Source organism: Drosophila mojavensis, unplaced genomic scaffold, assembly GCF_018153725.1.
Source record: "Drosophila mojavensis isolate 15081-1352.22 unplaced genomic scaffold, ASM1815372v1 contig_81, whole genome shotgun sequence".
Classification (NCBI taxonomy): domain Eukaryota; kingdom Metazoa; phylum Arthropoda; class Insecta; order Diptera; family Drosophilidae; genus Drosophila; species Drosophila mojavensis.
The window spans coordinates 1,884,048-1,904,054 of record NW_025318907.1 but is presented as its reverse complement, the minus strand read 5'-3'; the positions used below and the strand labels follow the sequence as shown (position 1 = coordinate 1,904,054).

The 20,007-nt window shown below is 37.5% G+C and overlaps 1 protein-coding gene across 1 annotated transcript in view; it reads left to right on the top strand.

The window, feature by feature from the left end:
- LOC6580482 (hemicentin-1) overlaps positions 1-20,007 on the top strand; it is a 206,323-nt gene that overhangs the window by 150,397 nt on the left and 35,919 nt on the right. The window contains exons 3-6 of the mRNA XM_002006284.4: positions 3,953-4,737; positions 14,638-14,815; positions 15,875-16,101; positions 17,040-17,193. Coding sequence (XP_002006320.2) covers positions 3,953-4,737; positions 14,638-14,815; positions 15,875-16,101; positions 17,040-17,193 — 1,344 coding nt within the window. The remainder of the gene's footprint in view (positions 1-3,952; positions 4,738-14,637; positions 14,816-15,874; positions 16,102-17,039; positions 17,194-20,007) is intronic.

Here is a 20,007-nt window from a genome sequence, read left to right as displayed (position 1 = left end):
GGCTCAAAGTTTAAGTTGCAGGGTGGGCTATAATTATGATAAGCACTGTATAAATCTATATGTATATACATATATAGTAGTGCACAAGCTGTGGACTGGTCATAATTGTCATTTAGTGCGCAGCTTTCTCTCTCTCTCTCTCTCTCTATCTCTCTCCCCATGTGAAACGCTCTATGGCATGATTTTTTCAAATATTGCAATTACAGCAAAATTGCATTGATTTGATTACCATAATAAAAAATGAAGCGCAAAACTCAAGAAAATACATATTCTCATTCAAATTTATTCTGAAAAGAAAGTTATATGTCATATCGATACCATCAAGTTAATGTTGGACTTCAGAGCTTATGTGATATATGATTAACATAATTAGAAAATCTACATTTATCCAAAAGAATTTATATAAATTCATTCTAATTCATATAAATTTGAACATTTTTATGTAACATAGTAAGCTCTCTCTTTTTTTTTTTTTTTTTTTTTTTATATTTTAATTTTATATTTTCTTTTAAGTGTTTTATTAATTCATTTTATTTTAATGTAATTACATTTTTTCCCCATTTATGTAAACTTAGGAAATGTTTATGTAACTGTACTGTGCTCTTTTTTCTATTCCCTGAATCTATTGATTTTTTGTATATTATAATTTAATTTTTTATTTAATTTTTGTTTGCATGATTCAGTTTAGAAAATATTATTTATGTTTCCTTTTAACTGTTTATTTTATTTTTTGTTTAATTAATTTAAATATTGTTTAGCTTTTTTTTGTGCATTCAATTTTTTTTAATTTTATTTTTTTATCTATTTTTTTTTATTTATTTTAATTCATATATATTTTAGATAATATTTATGTAACATCGATAGATCTTTTTAATTTGTATAGTATAGTATTACTTGAAGCCACTCATCGCTTCATCGTCATGTCATAGATAATCTGCTTGTCTTAATATATACATATTTGGAGAAGGTTAGTGGGTGAGCTGGCTAGTAAATTGACTTGCTCGAAGTCTCCTTATATTGAGGGAATTGATCGTTAGCTCATAGTCAAGTTTGTAATCCAACTTAACAAGAAATAAAGTTGTGCCGGTAAATATTCGAACTTATTGCGGCTGCCTTTCCGTGCCAATGCGCCTCGATATGTGTGTATTACCTATCCAATCAGCACTGCAAGCAGCCGGAGTTTTGTGACTGCCAAGTTCAGCCGCCTAATGAGCAACATGCTGCCAACAAGTTTAGCCTCAAAACTAACAATTTTATTAACTGCCAAACAACAACATTGCAAGCAGTTTTGTGGGCGAGCGGGCCTCCCCCAACCCACCCCCCGTAGCAACAGTGGCCCTATACGGAGCAGTGCACGCAATTTATGCGCCGCAACGTATGCAACGTATTTCGTGTATGCCAGAGAAATTTGCAACGCCCTCGAAATGCATGAGCTAGTGCCACGCCCACTTTTCTTTAGGAACTCGCAACTCGCTGGCATGGGTGGCAGCTTCATTAAATTTACACGCACATAAAGAGCTTTACGGGGTGGGGAGGGATGGTGACGGTGATGGGGGCGAGCACAGTGAGGACAAGGATTGGGCCAGGGTAGCCGAGTCTCTCGCACAGCGAAGACGCTGTCAGTTTTGTGCAATTTCCGGCGCAATCTTCATTTACAACTTAAGTTACAGCACAAACAACAACTACAACTGCATGTAAACAAACAAGACAAACACACACGCACGCACACACACACACGTGGACATGGACAGACATAGCACTTGGCTGGCTGCCTATGCAAAAAGTGTAGCAGACTTTTAAGCTGTTGTGAAAACATTTTAACGCTGCCTGTCCTCTCTGAATTGGGTGAGTGTTCGCTCTGCGCGTGTGTGTGTGCGTGTGTGTGTGTGGCTGTAAGTCTTTATACACACACACACGCATACATACAAGTACACGCCTACCGCCTGCTGTGCAAATGACATGCTCGTACTGTTAAGTTATGCCTATAGTGCCTTAGCCCGGATATGCGAGAGAGCGCATTGCCAGGGTTGCCAGCGTTGCTGAGTGCAAATTTATTAGGCGCATTGCATACTTTTGTGCGTTCACTTGAGAAATGACAACTTTAATTTAGCTACAAACACCGACAGCAACAGGAAAAACACACGCCTAACCGCACCGCCCCGCCCCGCCCCCTGTAAAAAGAATAGCAACACCGCCCCCAAACCAGAAAAGGGCCGAGACAAAAGACAATGACAATGGCCGTGGAGCCCAAAACAGAATAGGGTTGCAACCAGCAGGAGTTGCCACTGCTTTTGTCAGCTAACCACACTGCCAGCCAATGCGCCTAGTTGACTCCCCGTGTGTGTGTGTGAGTGTGTGCGTGTGTGTGGTGTGGACAAATGGTTACCAGACAGAGAAGACAGCAGAGAGCGTGTGACTGGGAACGAGCTACGCAGCGCGTTGTCTTCTGATGGTCCCCGTCTCAGATGAATATTAATTACCATTTGAAAGCTTGTCATACACTTGTGTAAATTTATCAACAACAGCAGTAGCAGCAGCAGCAGCAGCAGCAGCCAGACAATAACCAGAGTTGCCAAAGTGACAACAGTCTCAGAGTTTGAGTACATTCGACTACGTTGTCTAGTTCATTGTGGGAGGAGGCTGGCAGCCGAACAAAAGTTAGGCTTGAAAATTGCTTTGCATGGCAAAGGATTAGCAAAGGATTTGCATACATAGAGCAACACATTTCTCTAGCCAGCAGTCTCAATCTGCCCAGCCCAAATGCAGCTCGGCCCAAGCCCTTGGGAGGGGGAGCAGGGGGAGACCACTTTCAAATATCATAAATAAATGCATGAGCCTTGTAAGCGCATGTGCTATGCGATATTTACACGTTACAGTGCAATGAAATTGATACTCCCATTCCCAAAGTATTGCCATTGGCATTTTTACATCACTTTCGGTCGGGTATGCCGGGCGACCTCCTCTGTCCCATTGTCCCAGCAGGCACTGTTGCCAGGCAGCTGTTGGATACCTGTAAATTGAACTGTTCATGCGTTCGCATTTGGGTCAATGATTCACAGCTATGCGAGTCCATAGATTGACAAAGGAATCTGAGGCATTTCGCACTGTTATTGATTTTTTTAACAGAAGGAGAGAGCATTAACTTATTACTTCATTTTCTATGCAACTCGAGTATGGATAATAAAAGATTTCATAATTTAGTTAGTTTAGATTCTGAGTCAATTATATGTAGTAATTAGGAATAATTGATAGTTGTAAAAACTTCGGCTAAAGCACTGGCTAATAGTCGCTTCGGCTTGGTTAGAGATAATATTTCAGAGCATCTTGCTTTATCCATAAACATTTGCTCTTCACAGATTTTATATATTTTTCCAGCAGCTAACTTAAGGCTCATAGGAACAGTAGAGTTTTAGTAGACTCATTTAACAGGACACTTGACTTCTTTAATTGTTATATCGATAATACAAATCATTATATTAAAATAAAATAATAATAATAACTCATTATAAGAGTAAAAAAAATAAATAAATAAATAAAAAAAAAAAATAAATAAAATAATATATTTTAAAATAAAATACAACAACTACAAAATAAAATAAAATAATAATATAATGATAATAATAATGTAATTTGATATTGCAAAAGAACAGTCTGTTGTCTAACAGCAAGAGATCATCTAATTAACAGACTAGTGTTGCAAAGCTGCTTAATTTGACATCACGCTTCTTAGTATATTTAGGCACTACACGAGAGGGAGACAAATATAGTTCTTGCTGAGCCTAATCCAAGGCCTTATTAGAGAAAGACAATGAGATAGCATGTAAGCCTCTTGTCAAAAAAAAAAAAAAAAAAAAAAAATTAAATATATTTATAATAAAGCTTTATATCCTACATGTAATTAAATTTTATTAGAATAATTTCTCATACATTCCACTGACTTTTGTTCTTGCAGGCACCACCTATACACTGCAACAAAATATCAATGCCAAGTCGTTGCCAAAGACGACACCCGCCGAGCACGCAGCCAGCAAATGGCGCAGCATATCAGAGCAGAGGCCACAGCCGGTGCAGAGTTCGCTCGAGCTAGCGGCAGATGCACAGAGAATGCGTCAGCTGGCAGCTGACCATAAGCCGGTGGTGGGGCACAGCAGTGCGCCCTCCAAGTGTGCCAAGAACTGCGCCAAGGCAAAGGTGGCCAAGTGGAAGGCGCAGCTGAAGAGCCATCGTGTGCACCAGGCGCATCGGGCAGCCCCGCACAAGGAGGCTAAGCCGCGTTTGCGCCGGGAGACGGAGGAGGAGGAGCTGGAGCTGCCCACGGTCATGTCCAGTGCCACCACAGTGGCAACCAGTGCCACCGCCACGACGTACGCAAACCGAACGTTCTCCGGGCTGTTGACTACGATGAAGGCAAAACGCGCTCGGTCGACGGTGCATCTGGCGCCGGAAGATCTAAAACCCAAGCCCAAGGAGCCCGTCATCATAATCGACGATGTGGAGGAGTTCGATAGCGGCACCGCCACGCGCGATCTGTTTGCCAAGAGTCGCGACGAGGCGGAACTGATGGACGACGAGGGGCCGTTGGAGGGTCCGCGGGCGTTGCCTCTGCGCCCGGTACTGCCCAATCCCTACGAGGACGAGGAGATGTCGGTGGTCTATGCCGAGCAGCACTCGGAGATCAGGCTAATGTGCGAGGTCGACCTGGACATATCCTCCAGCATGTGGTACAAGAATGGCCAGGTAAGTGACAACAATCGCTACCGTTCCACATCATCTCCCAATGTCTGCCGACTCTAAATGCAACTGTCGGAGCTGCCAACTTGTTTGCAGCTTTTGACTTTAATTGCATTCTTGTGCGGCCCGTTAGCTACTAGCGCTTCCTTTGGGTCCTTTAAGCTGTCTCGCAGCATTCGCATTTTAATATTTCTACCCACTAGATAGTGGAACTAGTTAGTGGGTATTTTAGCTGTGAAACAAGTGCGTTGGCACCAAATTCCAATTGTTTTGCTATAAACAGTTCGCAATAGATGAGAGGAAATGAAAAAAAAAAAAAAAAAAAAAAAAATAAGGTGACATAAATATGATTGAAGAATTAATTGAGTATTTAATATTATATAAAAATATATAGAAACTAAAACCAAATTCAATATTTTAAAGTGATTTACAAAATTTTAAAAGAAAAAAAAAAAAAATTAAATTAAAAAAAAAAGAAATAAATAAACATAAATAAATAAATAAACAATTAAATGTCATTCCGGTCGGCAATATGAAATTATTAAAATAATAGAATTTCTACGATAAAGAAAATTACATATAGTTTTAGAGAAAAATATAAACGAAATGATTGAATGAATAATGAAAAAATAAATAAATAAATCAAACAATAAATAGATAATTTATTTAACTAAAAAAAAAAACAAATCAGTTATTAAATTTCGTTTTCTTTATATCTAATTTAATTTTACTTTCTTAAACTATAAATCAGCATTAAAATTTAGTTTTCTCTATTTTTAAGGAATTTTTACTTTCTTAGTAGATTACAGGGTATTTCATAGTTTCCCTGCATAATTTATGCCGTAATATTCTTATTTGCTTTTTATTGCCGCCTGCACTGCGTTTGTCCTTTGTACCCGCTGGCCGCTCTCCTTTTCTCCCTCTCTCTCTCTCTATCTCTTTCATACCCATCGGACGCTGTCCTCTATCTTCCTGTCAGACGTCTCAAGTGTCAGCTCTTCTCGTCTCTCTCCCTCTCGTTCTCTTGCTCTATCTCTGTCTGTCTCTCAGCTACTCTCATTTCCATTCTGTGTCTGGCTTTTGTGCTTCTGCTTATTTGTCGTTTAAATGCCGCATTATGCAAATAGGATAATCGTTATTATTTGATAGTTTCTGATGTCAAAAGCATTTTAAGAGTTCATCCGTCAGGGGACCTGCTGCCCTCTGCTGCCCTAACGAGCCCACGACAAAGTCGTACGGGCTTCAGTTTTTTTTGTGGCCGACTTCTAATTACAATTTTGTGCGCTGTGGCAACGCCCACGAGTTGCAGCGAAATATTATACAAATGCAAATTACACACACTTTTTTTTTGGCTGCTGCGCGTGCTTTAACTAACGAGTTAAATTGAAAGAAAAAAATAGGAGAGAGAGAGAAAGAGAGAGTAAACAGCTGGTGGTTGGCAGCAGCAGCAGGAGTCGGGGCAGCGGCAAAGAGCCAAAAACTGCAACAAAATTAACAAACATGGCGCAAAAGTTAACAACCAGCCGGCAAAAGTTATTGAGTTGTAATTGCAAGTGCAAACAGTCGACGTGGTTGGGGGCGGGAGGTTGGGCAAAAAGCTAGTCTACCTTTCGGCGTAATGCAATTATAACCGCTTTGCCTGCCAGCGGCCGCAGTCGAGAGCATTTTCCGAGGCAGCCCGGCAAAAACTGTGTGGATGATAGTATGCATCACGCACACGTTGAAATTTATTAAACTTTACGCAGAGAAAAAAGAAAAAAAAAAAGAAAAGAGAAGAAAACAAAAATTACACAACACGGAGAGTTGCAGAAAAAGTGTATGCAACGTTGGAGCTCAAAGGAATTATGGCAAACGATGCCAAATTTTATTGCAGAATTTTATCAAAAGGACTTCATTGAACAAATTTAATATATTTCATTAAGTCAAGTTTTTTATTTAACGCTATATTGAATTTAATGTAAATATCGAATCGAATTATGAAAACTGTCACAGCAGCATGAAATGAAATATGAGCAGCGATTGATAAATATTTCAATTTAATTGAAATCGATTAAAATGAAAGCAAGCTGCCTTGCTTGTTTGTGATCTTAACAATATAGTTTTTATTTATCATAATAACTTCATCAGAAAGTCATTATGCAGAACTTGAGGCAAGCACTATATATATATATATATGTATATGTATGTTTATTTGTATATAAACAACAAAACATCTGTGCAGTGCTCGACTTGTACTTACTTTGCTCAGCTTGTTTATTTTACAGTTGCCGTTGTTCCGTATTGTTTGCACTGTGGTTGCTGTTGTTGTTGTTGTTGTTGTTGCTCGTGCTGCTCTTGTGCAGTGTAAATTGCAACAACGAGTGGGCAGGCCAAGTTGTTGATGGGCAAATAATAGTTGAAACTAACACAACAACAAGAACAACAACAACAAAGACAACAGCAACTGCAACACTAACAACAACAATAACAGCAGCACTTTGTGTACGTGCTTCGGCTGTTGGTCTGCGGCTTGGCTTGGCAGTTAACTGACGCTTCCAGCCAGCACCTGGCCCAGGTGTAAGTGTCTGCATGCCTTGTATGCTTTTGTGTGTGTGTGTGTCTGTGTGTGCGTTGGTTTTGGTAAAAAGCGTTGCATTCTTGTGGGCGGCGCATGCAAACATTGTTGCTGCCAATGTGTTGACTAGCAGTTCGCTGTTGTTGGGTTCGCTGTCTGCTGTTTGTACTATACGAAAATTAAATTCAATATTGTACGCCGTCATACGCGTAAGTTAAGAAATGCCATCGCTGGATACAAAAAAAATCCACCAAATTGGCTGTCAACAGCTGCCATTTGGCGTATTGCACACACCAAATATGACAGGCACGTCTTTGCTCGCTCTTCCTCTTCCCCTCCCTCCACTGTCTACCCTCCCTGATTGCTGCACTTGTTTGTGCTATCAAAAAAATGAAAAAAAACAAGGAAAATCCGACGACTTTGCAATCTCTGTGACATTTCGCATCTATCGATTGCGCTTGGTTTTATTTGCCGTAAAAATTTGTCGCACTATTTGTGCACACGTCGTGCTGCAACTGCTCCACGACCCCAACTGCAGCTCGGCCTTTAAACACCAGGCTGGGCTAAGCTTTTGTCTACGCGCAATTTGCTAGCTTTTATTGTGCAATATGCTCCAAGGCGACAACGGCCAGACATAAAGCTTGCGGTTGTAAGTTTCATCTGGGCAACCAACACTCATGCGACGCGACAGCTATGACAAAATGTTATACTCTGCTTGAGCTCATAATACTCTGCAGATTTAAAGAAAATTTCAGTTGAAGTCAAGCGTGTGATTTAATATTGTAATTAGTGTAAATTGTTTTTATTAGAATGGAAAGATATATTTACAAAAATAAACAAATAATCAAAAATTAATCTTTAATATTTGGTCTTCGATTAAATAAATAATAATAATAATAATAAATAAATAAAATAAATAAGGAAAATAAATATTAAAAAAAAAAAAAATATTTAATTTAATTTTTTTTTAATTAAAATTAAATAATAATAAATAAAATAAATAGTTAAAATAAAAAACATAATAAAAAAAATATATTTTCAATTTATATAAATATATCTATTGTGGTCTTTTATAATACAAAAATCTTTGAGAATATAACAAATAAAATAATAAATAATAGAAACATATGTAAACATATAAACACTTTATTTTTATCATAAGGTATTAAATTATATTATTGCTGTAAAAAACAAAAAAAAAAAAATACAAATAAATGTCGAATATATTTTATTTATTTTAAAATTTTAATCTGACAAAATAATAAATAAATAAATGTGAGAAGTGGCTCAGAGTTTGTCTAGACCAATAAATACTCGAATGAAATGTGTTCTCTGATATATGATTTTCATTTATTTCTATGCAGCTGTCGTATAGTCAGAGATACCCTACAATTCTCAGATGCGTCGTTTTTATGGTTGCATCTTTGGTCGTTGGCCATTGTTGCATACTTTGTGGCGCTTGGCAGGCTGCAACTTATTTATAGCCGCAGCTGTTGGTTGCTGTTGTCATGGCTCAGGTTTAAGGTCAACAGACTTTGTCTGGCTGCGGGAGCAGGCGCTTTTTATGTATCCCAACAGCGGCTAGAAGCACATAAATCTCAAAGGGTCTGGCTGTCAAAAGCCGCCCTAAGCCTCCATTAGTCAATTAGAAGACGCAGGGCAAAACTTAATGCATGACATTAATAGAGTGATTCGCTTTGCGCTGCTCGTTGATGGTGCTCGGTGGTGCTCGGTGGCGCTCGGTGGTGCTCAGCGGCAGAGGCAGATGCGGCAGTGACTGCAGTTGTAAGTAAATCACATCAAGCCAAGAAATTAATCACTCAGACTGAAGACGGCAAATCCCCAAATGAAAATCAAGCAACAATGCAACGTCAGCGGCTGTTGCAGTGGGCGTGGCAAGTTGCTAACACGCCGCTTACTTTGTACCTTTGACAACTTTATTAAGTTAGTAACAATGTCGGCGCTCTCCCTCTCTCTTTGCCTCTCGCTCTCTGTCACTCTGGCCGGGAATGCCGAGGCGAGGCTCCACTTTCCAGCTTCGCTCGCTGGCAAATAAAATCAACGCCGCTGACGTTGCAGCAGCAACGACGAAGGAGCAGAGGCAACATTTCCCCACGGTGCAATTGTATTAGTTGTGTTAAAACAAAAGCCAGCCATGTGAAAGCGAAGACATGAGCGGAGCACATGCTTTGCAGATCAGGGAGTGGAGTTGGAGTGGGGCAGCTCAGCCACGGCGGCTGCAATTACAACAATGATGCGGCAACAATGTGAGACACTGGCAGAGCCAGCCGACAGCCGCAGCTGCGCCACAATTAAAATGCTCTTCTCGTGGCAGCAGCAGCAAATTAAGATGATTATTAAGAGGGCTTCCGAAATATTGCAGAAATTTGCAGCTGTTCACTTTACAGTTCGATTAATGCGGTTCGCAAGACTCTGGCTTTACCATATACGAAGTTAGGATTTGACAACTAATTGAATTAATTTGAATGCTGTGGAAGCGCTAGTCAGGATAAAGGCTGATAATCAAAGCAGAATTAGTTGAGGATAGATATTGGAAATAGAAATATGTAATAATATTTAATAATATAACTAATGCATTAAATTTTATAAAATATAATGTAAATAAACTTAAATAAATAATAAAATATAATAAAAATATATTCTAGAAATAATTATAAAGTGGGTAATTATTCCGTGACTTCAATACTGCAATATATATATTGGTATAAAATGCAAATGCTTTCTTATTATTTAAAAATTTAATATTTATAATATAAATATTACAATAAATACAAACATTAATAAATGTGATTATAATATTAATAATAAATAATAAAAAAATATTAGGAAATTTAACGATAAATATATATATAAAAAAAATACGTAAAATAAGAAGTGGGGACTTGTGTTGGTAATTAAGTCTTTTTTATTTAATAATATAAAAAAGTAAAAAATATTACAATAAATATTATAAAATATTTAACTTTATTATATTAAATATTTAAAACTTTTTAATTTACATCTTTTTTTTTCATATAAAAACAAATTTAATATACATTTTAGATAAAGTCAATAGTATAAATAGAATTGATGCCTTTATGAAATTTTCTCATATGTAGAGCATTTGAATTTCTTAAGCTTAGACTGCTCTTGATTTAACAAATATATTTTATCATTACCGACCGTCTGCAGCACACCCCCTCCCCAGCACTGCTCACTGCTTGCTCATGTTGCAAACAGCATTTGCAATTGCATTTCAGCTGCTGCTGTTCGCTGACTTTCGTCTTGTGCGCTGTCTTCAGCAAACTGTGCAACAAACACACTCGCTGCGAATGCCGGCGCCGCGCACCGCACCGCTCCGCATGTGTCCATTGCGAGTGCAACTGCGGCAATGACATGCGACAAGTGTTGCACTGACAGCTTGCAACATGAGCGACTTTTGTTGTACTTTCTGGAGCGCTGCACAATCCATTGGAGGTCCCTATGCAGTCATGCAGCTAGCCTTAGCTACTTTGAGTGGCTGCCAAACTCCCCATTCCCCCGCGCACCGCAGCATGTGTGTGTGCCTGTGTGTGAGTGTGTGTGCCAAAGAATTTATTGTTGAAAATTATCAAGAGGCTAATATATTTGCCGAAAGCAATTTCAAGTTAGTAGCTTTGGGGCAACAGCAAAGGCAGCGCCAGCGACAAGCAGCGAGTAATGTTTGCTGACAAGATTTTTGCAATTCCAAGCAAGACAGAGAGAGATAGTCAAAGTGAGATAGCAACAGAGCCACTAGAGAGGAAGAGAATTAGAGTGTTACATATATGTAGTCATTTTTCGACTTCCTTTCTACTCTCTGCTGACTGTCTGCTTCATGAAGTAGATTGAATGAAACTTTAGCAACTGGAGGCTTGGTATCTTCGGCTTTACTAATTATGGCCATTAAAACCACATCCGAAATAATTTTTGAATAATATATTAGATATAAAGTATAAATTATAAAATATAAAATATAAAATACAAAATATAAAATATAAAATATAAAATATAAAATATAAAATATAAAATATAAAATATAAAATATAAAATATAAAATATAAAATATAAAATATAAAATATAAAATATAAAATATAAAATATAAAATATAAAATATAATATATAAAATATAAAATATAAAATATAAAATATAAAATATAAAACGTAAAATGTAAAATAAAAAAAATATTAAGTATAAGATTTAAATAATAAGTAATAAAATATAAAATATAACATGTAAAATATGAAAAAAAAAGGAAAATAAAAAAAAAAATAGAATATTAAATATGAAAAATAAAATATAAAATATAAGTATAAATATGAACACGTTATATTGTTTTCAAAATTAATTACAAAATGTTATGAATATGTTAAAATTTTGTGAAAAGTCATGCGTAAAATCCATGTTTATAACTAACAGCAAATACTATTTCGTGCACACAATTCGAGCGAAACGCAACTTGTAATGCCTGATGTATAAATATATATACATATAAAATTAATTTTATATATGGAAAGCGTGAAATAATGAAATCATACAACTAGCTAAACAGAAATTTGCATTATTGTACAGAGCCATAAATAAATATTGCGCAACAAAATCTCACGGCAAATGTAAATTTTAAATTGTAGATTGTAAATTACAAATGGACAAAAATTAAAACAACGCAATTAGGAAATACCAAAAACAAATGCATAATAACTGTCAAAAAGACCAGCCCAACAGAAAACAGACGCAAAAAAAAAAAAAAAAAAAGAAATGCCATTTAGTTTTGGCTCTGTCACCATCTGCAATAGACACGTAACCAGAACCCAAACCCAAACAGAAAGCCAAAAATGGCAGTCGCCAGATAACGATGCCACAAATTATGCAAAGTTATGCGCATGTTAAACTCAAATGCGCCTTCAAATATGCAACAATTTATGCGAATTGAGGCAGCTGCAAAACAAAGGCGAACAGGAAAAAACAAAAACAAAAAATGATAAAACAGAACTGCAACAACAATGGGGCAGACGAAAAGGCGAAAAATCATAATTACCAGAAAACAGATCGCTGCGAGGCCGTCGCATGCGTGAGATTTAATGCCACAACAATGGCCAGCAAACTGGCTGCCAGCTTTGGGCCGTGGGACGTGGACGTGGACCTGGACCTGGACCTGGTCCGGCTCGGGTGGCCAAAACAATCGAGCGTGTAATCCGCTGGCCGCTCGACGCTGTAAACAAGGATTTGCCACGCTCATTTAACGCTTTTGTCTAGCGGCCATGTTGCCCAACCAAAATCTCTCGCACGCACACACACACACACAGAGAGAGGGAGACAGAGAGAGAGTGTGTGTGTGCTGCAGGTGTGCAGTCGCCAAAACTGGCATCTCTGTGCCATGTTACCTCATAAATTTCCAACTGAATGCGCCGCTGCACAGTCTGAAAATCCAGTTGCCAGTTGCGATGCGATGCGATGCGATGCGTTGCGTCTAGCGTCGGCCGCTGGTTAATAAATTTCTGAAATGGCCGCCGCGGCGACTGCAGCAAATGCTCAGCGGAAGCCGAGATACACACACACACACACGCAGATAGGACGACAAAACGCGCTGCCAAGTCAGCAAGAAAAAATTGCTAAAATCCAGGCACGCATAAATATTTGCACTGCTTTTCAAAAATTTATAAAAAAAAAAAAAAATATATATATATATATATACAAAATCAGTAACTGGCAGAGCAAAGGGTTCTAACAAATAATTGAAACTCGCACGCAACGGAAACGGAAGTGCGGAATACAAATATTTTGTTTATACTACATTTTACACAGATTTATTCCACACACAGCGAATATGCAATATATACATATATATATTGTATTTTGTTTTTGTTTTTCTGCTATATGTGCGACAAGCTGTGCGTATTACGTAGTAAAACATCAGAATTTGTTGCAAAAATATTTGGTTTTTATGTTTTGTATTTACATTTTTGTTTTTAATTTTAGGGAGAATCAGTTTGAGGCATATGCTTTTCCATGGAAAGTATTTGAAAACTAGATAAATTATTGTATATTAAAGAAAAAGTAAAAAAAAAAAATAATAATAATAATAATACAAAAATAAATAAAGCTTTTACGACAAGAATAAAATAAAAAATAATACAAGAAAAATAAATAAATAAAGCCTAACGAATAAAAACATTTTTATACTGAGTATTTGTTAGTCGAGTACTTTTCGCTATAGAATTTGCACAGATATTTCTGTTTTATTTTTTTTAATTTAAATTTTTATTTTTATTATTTTTTTATTTTATTTTATTTATTTATTTTTTTATTTTTTATACATTTATTTATTTATTTTTTTTTGTGAAAGTCGACTGCTAAGCTGCGATCCATTTGCAGCTACACTAGCAATGGCGAGATGTATGTTATGTATACATATATATGTATGATTGATGACTAAATATATATAAATATTTCAAAGAAATCTACAATAAACATCAAACTAAATTCCTGCGCATATAAATACTGGAAAATTTAACTCCATGTTAAATTTTGATAATAGCTTTAGACCAAAAATACATTAAGGATATTTACAAATTTATTTTCATACAAATATTGTGAATAAGAGAACTTTAAGGATATGGTCAGCCCATCAGTAATTTAAGTCAGCTTAATGCGTGGCCAAAGGTTAAGCTCTGGCGCACAAATGCAATTAAAATTATTTATGAACGCTGAACAGAAAATGCTGCCACGCCCCCAATATGCACGCACCGCACTTACCGCCATATTTACGAATATTTTTCATATTTTTGTATAGCATTTGAATGCGCACATAAATTTCACTGAACATTAAGCCCAGTCCGGGCAGACAGACAGACGGGCAGACAGACAGACGGGCAGTACAACTATTGGCCGCAATTTAACGTCCATTCTTGTTTTCCACATTTTTGTAAGCCAGTTCGAGTTCATTGTTGCCACATTACAGTAACTGTACTCAGTGGATTTGCTGGGGCGCCGCTCAAGCGCATTTAAATTATCATTATTTTCGTTTGTTTGAAGTGAATCGTAATAAAAGTGTAAATAAAAGCTGCCTCGTATTAAAATATTACGAGTGAAAAACCCATTGCACACACACACACACACATGGCTAGTGAAAGGCAGCTGTATAAGTGGATGGTGGTGCGATAGGATCATTGAATTTATCATAAAATTTGTGAATGTTGCATTAAGAGTTGGCCAAAGGCATTTGCATAATTTCCTCACTGACTGCTGCAACTCAGTAGACATTACATTTAATGCCACAAAGCCCACTCACCCACCCACTCACCCACTCTCTGTCTCTATCTTTGTCCGCAGGTGGTGCATGCCATGGACCGCACGACGCGCGTCACCGACTATCGCTTTATCAAGGAGGCTAATGGAGCGCTAACCATCACCAATGTCATGCTCGAGGATGACGGCAAATGGCAGTGTGAGGCGGAGAATACGCGACGCTATACGGAAAATGCTCGGCCCGTCAAGCTGGTCGTCCTGGGTGAGTAGACCGAGGCAAACAGCCGCAGATCCTCCTGGCGCATAGAAAAGTTTAGACAAATATTAAAAAGGTCGTTACATTTGCGAAATTGGCCAGTCCGTGGCACATGAGCAGTCGGGCAATGAGCCAACTCGAGAAAAGAAAAACTTTCCCGATTAGCCAATTCGCAAGTACAGTTGTGCGCGCGCTAAGCTAGCTGCAAGTGACAGAAGCTGCGAAACGCGCCCGTTATATGCGTGTCAGCTTAGTCAAAAGTCGTCGAGGCTTAGCACGTGCTTTACCTCTGCTGAAATTCCGAAAGTCTCTGAGTTTACATTTTGATAGCGTAGTACTTGGGAGGCACTTTCGTACATTAAATATTTATATAATAATAAATTTAAATGCTGAATTACTAGGGTATTCTAAATTCTAAAACAACTGAGTATTCGTTACTTAAATATTATTTATTTTTTAAATTAATTATTGTAATAATATTTTAATTATTTCATTTTTTGTTATTTTATTTACTTACATAAAAAATGTATAATTTATTTATTATTATTATATTATTATATTATTTAATTTTACGATACATTTAATTATAAATCATAAATACTTCACTTAGTTATATTATTATTTTTATTTACAATACTAATTTATACTTTTATAATTCACTGAAGTTTTCATAATTTTAATTCAGAATATCTTTAATTATATTTAATTATTTTGTGATTTGATTTACTTATAAAACAATCTTCTAATTTTATTATTAATTTATAAAAATGAACAGAGAAGTATATATTATAATGAGAAATAGCTAAACTGCTGTTATTTATTTATTTATTATTTATAATTTTTTTTTGAATTAGAATATTCTTAAGCCATATTAATTCATAGCAGCTGTTGCTCCAGAGTTAAATTAAATGTTATATATTAAATATTGTTGTATCAGAATGTATATTATTTTTATATAAACAGAGAAGCATAGATGATAGTAGTGGAATAGCTTAATAATATTAATAATATTATATTAAATACCCAAAATAAACTTTTCTAATTTTAAATAATTATTATTTGCAGATCGCCCGAAGCCACCGTATTTGCTGATAGATTCGCGTCGCCTGGATGCGGGCAACATCTTTGTGCCAGTCAAAGAGAACTCGGAGCTGAATTTGGCCTGCGTCAGCGAGGGCGGCAACCCGCGGCCCACGCTCACCTGGGAGGTGCTGCTCAGTCCCGGCGTGGATCGGCATGCCCAGAAGGTGTCCGCCGAGGTGCTGGAGCTGGAGGAGATCAAGAACGAGAAGGTTAGTGCCAGCTACAGGCAGCTTCAGCCGGCTTCAGCCAGCTTCAGCATTCCATTAGAGAAATGGAGTGGCGATGCGTTTGGCTGACACTTTGACATATTGGATTGTCGTCTTAATGCAAACCAGGCGCAACCGCAAGCTATGCAGACATAAGAGCTGCCAGATATATATATATATACATATAGAGATAGAGAGAGAGAGTGGGAGGGAGGGGGTGAGATAGAGAGACAGCAAACACATGAAGTGTGGATAACGGTGGCTTTTCTGGCTACGGCTTAAACAACGGATCTCCGGACGGACACTTGGCTGCGGTTACGCCAAATTTGTTTGTCTTGCACTCGAGCATAATGAAAAGCAGACATTTGGTCAAGCGCTGCATAAACCATCCAACCATTCAAAACACCCGAGCTGCACCACCACCCAACACGCACCACCCACCACCCGCAGCCACCTGTCAAACACATCGAAGATGTCGACACGAGTGTTTATTGTATACGTGTGTGTGTGTGTGTGTTAAGAGTTTTCTATGAGTGTGTGTGGGTGTGTGGGTGTGCATGTTTGTTTGTCGTAGACCCTAAATGCCACAAATTTGCGTGTTTGGTCTGCTTGGTGCCCAACTACAGTCGCTCCGGATGATTGATTGAAAACTGTGCCAACAAATTTGCATGTCAAGGCGCGCGGTGGGTGCGGCTGAAGGCAGCAGGACGAACTGCCAGCAGTAGGCGTAGGCAGTGCCCTTGCCCTTGCTCTTGCTCCTGTCCCTGTCCCTGTTCTGACGCTTTAATTTAAATTAATGATGTCGCGCTGATAACAGGCCCAGACTAATTGGCCAGCCTGACTGCCTTGTCATTTCGCCCAATTTGTCCCGGCCTAAGCCTTATATTCTAATGGAATTTTTATCAAAGCAACCAACCAATTTGCTCTATCTACTCGCACAGGATAAGAACGGCTACAAAATCAACAGCGGCGCCAAGAGCGAGGCGCGTCTGCCCGCTGTCTACAGGGCCCATCACAATGCAAGGATTTTATGTGTCATGGAGCATCCCACACTGAAGATACGCCAGAATGCCTCGCTACTCCTGGATGTGCAGTGTAAGTGGGAATATAATAATTTTAATCAAGTAATCTGAGTAATTTTACTAGAAATATGGCAAATAGTACCAGTTGAACATTGAGTTGGCAAAATTATCTGAAGTTGAACGAGTTTACTTGAATTTAATTTTTGTTATTTTAATTAACTGGAGTTTATATAAATTAATTGATAAAAAATATTAAAATAAATTTTATTATATTTTCCTTTCCTTGTAAATGCAAAACAACTAACAGCTAAGCTCACGTATTCCTTTGGAATATTCAGAAAGTCTTAAAATGTTAGATATTTAATTGATTAAACTAACGTTTGATTAAACAAACCAACTATCGTTTTGAAAACATATTAATAATAATAATAATAAAAAATTTATATGCATATAAATTTAGCTAAAGATATGCTCAACGTTTATTCGGCATTTTAGATAAGTTGTAAGGCTGCTTCTATTAGATAAAGTTGTGTTTTAGGTAAAGTCAAGTAAATCTAACCAACTATGGGTTTACTACCTTTTTAACTATCTAAAAGCCATCATTCAGCTCAACAATTTAACATATGCATATAAAGTTATTTAAAGATATGCTCAAAGTTTATGCAACAAAAGAGAACTAAAAAGCATTTTATAAAAAACTTTATTTACCTAACTGCTGAATGTGAAAAGAGCTAATTGCACATATCAGTTTTCGTTTGTGTGAGCAATGTCAGTCAGTCAATCAGTCAGTCAGTCAGTTAGTAAGTCATGCACTCATTTCGCATCATATTTCAATGTTGAAAAAGTTTTTTATATAGTCCCAACAAGAGGAATATCGCACCTTGTTTAATTAACACAGTCAGCGATAGTGAGAGTGAGGCAGAAGTGGGGCAGGTGGGGCAGGTGGGGCTGGTGGTGCGAGTGCGACAAGTAAAAGTGAAAACCAAAAAGCAAATGTTGATTAAAAAGTTAAATTGCTAAAGTTAACACACGCCACGAGCTACGCAACGGCCTGGGCGTGGCTAAAGGATAATATCATGGCTGATGGAGGGCTGGGCAGCAGGCGGTGAAGGCAGAGGCAGCTGCAGTTGGGGCCAGCTATGTGGAGTCACAGGTCGGCGATGAGCAAAGAAAAACAAAGGCAAAGAAATTATTATGCAGCTGCAGCTGCAGCAATAAAAGAAAGCAAATGTGAAATTATTTAATGGAAAGTGCAGAAGGACGGACTACAGAAAAAAAAGAGAATAAAATAAAAATAAAATAATGGAAATGGGACAAGGCTTTATACGAGGAGAGGGATATGTCAACAAGAGCGGCTAAAGAAACAAGCACTGCTGGCACAGAGAAATCAGAAGTAAGAGCTTTGACAAAGTTTTTAATTAACTGCCATTCGGCCAGGCAGAGGCAAACTTCGCAGCCAAAGTCCAGAAGAAATTTTTAAACAACTTGATTAGCACTTAAAAGTCAGACAGCAAAGGTACTGCAAAATATGTTTTATGAATAGCAATATAATGAATCAAATAGAATTCAATAAGTGCAAAAGAATTTTAATCAATTTAAAGAGCAAACAAAGCAACAAAAATTACGTTGCTTTCAAGGTTAGGACAGACGCATGTTTCAAGCAAATGCCAAAGGAGACTCGTTATGCAAACAGGACGCTCTGCCGTCTACTCCACTGCTACTGCTCTAATTTGGCATAGTTTTGCATAACAATTTTATTTGTCCAGGACAAAGAGAAACAAATAATCCTTTTGAGTGATCAAAGTAACAGTCCGCTTAAGAAGTTAACACACACAGAGAGAGAGCAAGACTGGCCATTGTCAGCCATCTATCAGCAGCCACGTGACTTTATGCCGCCATCAACACGAGCTGCAAATCAAAATCAATGACTGCGTCCATCCACAGCAGCAGCAATTAGAAGGACTCGCACTAATTGGCAGTAACAAAGCCGCAGACACGTGCTCAAATTGGTAGCCGATACTGGACGGGATCAGCCTGGAACAAAGTGCCACAGTTATTTGCTTTATTAATGCCCGTCAAGCCGCATAATGCCATGACAAATGCCAAGGTGGCCATAGAAGGGGCGAGCAGGAGTGGAAATGATTGGAAAATATAGAAAAGCCGTGCGGGTTTTGCATCACTAAGTTTTGGCATGGGAATGTGGAATCTGACTACGCTCGATGGATATGTGTGTGTGTGTGTGTGTGGGAGCTTTGGCCAGGCATGAAAATTGCAAAAACCGCAATAACAACAGCAAAAGGCCTACAACAATAACAGCAGCGGCCCAACCGCAACGTTTTCCAACAAAGAACAACTGAGAACAGTTCCTGCTTTTTTCCCCAAGCCCAAGCCCAAGCCCAAGCCCACGCCCACACACCAATTCGCCCCGCCCATGAATGTTATTGTTTGTTACGGTTGTATAAATTAAAATGCACACACATGAAAGCACTTGCTCAGACAGTTGAGGATTGTATTGTTGTTGTTGTTGTTGCTGCTGTTGTTGTTGTTGTTGTTGCATTTAATTTTTACATTTTTATGCAGACAGTTGACAGGCAAATCAAGGACATCAATCGTACAGTCAACGAGACGAGCCTTAAATGCTTGCGCAATTTAAAAACAATTTCACAAATTAAATTCAACATTCAAGCAATTTAATGCCAACATTCCGGCAATGTAAAACACCAAATGACAATAGGCTGGTCTAAATATATTATCCTTAGGCTATATATATATTTATTTTTATTTTTTAAATTATTTTTTCTCTAAGTTGACTATATTTTTGTTAATATCCTTAATAAATAAATTATAAAAAAAAAAATAAATAAATTATAAATAATTTTGTGCATAT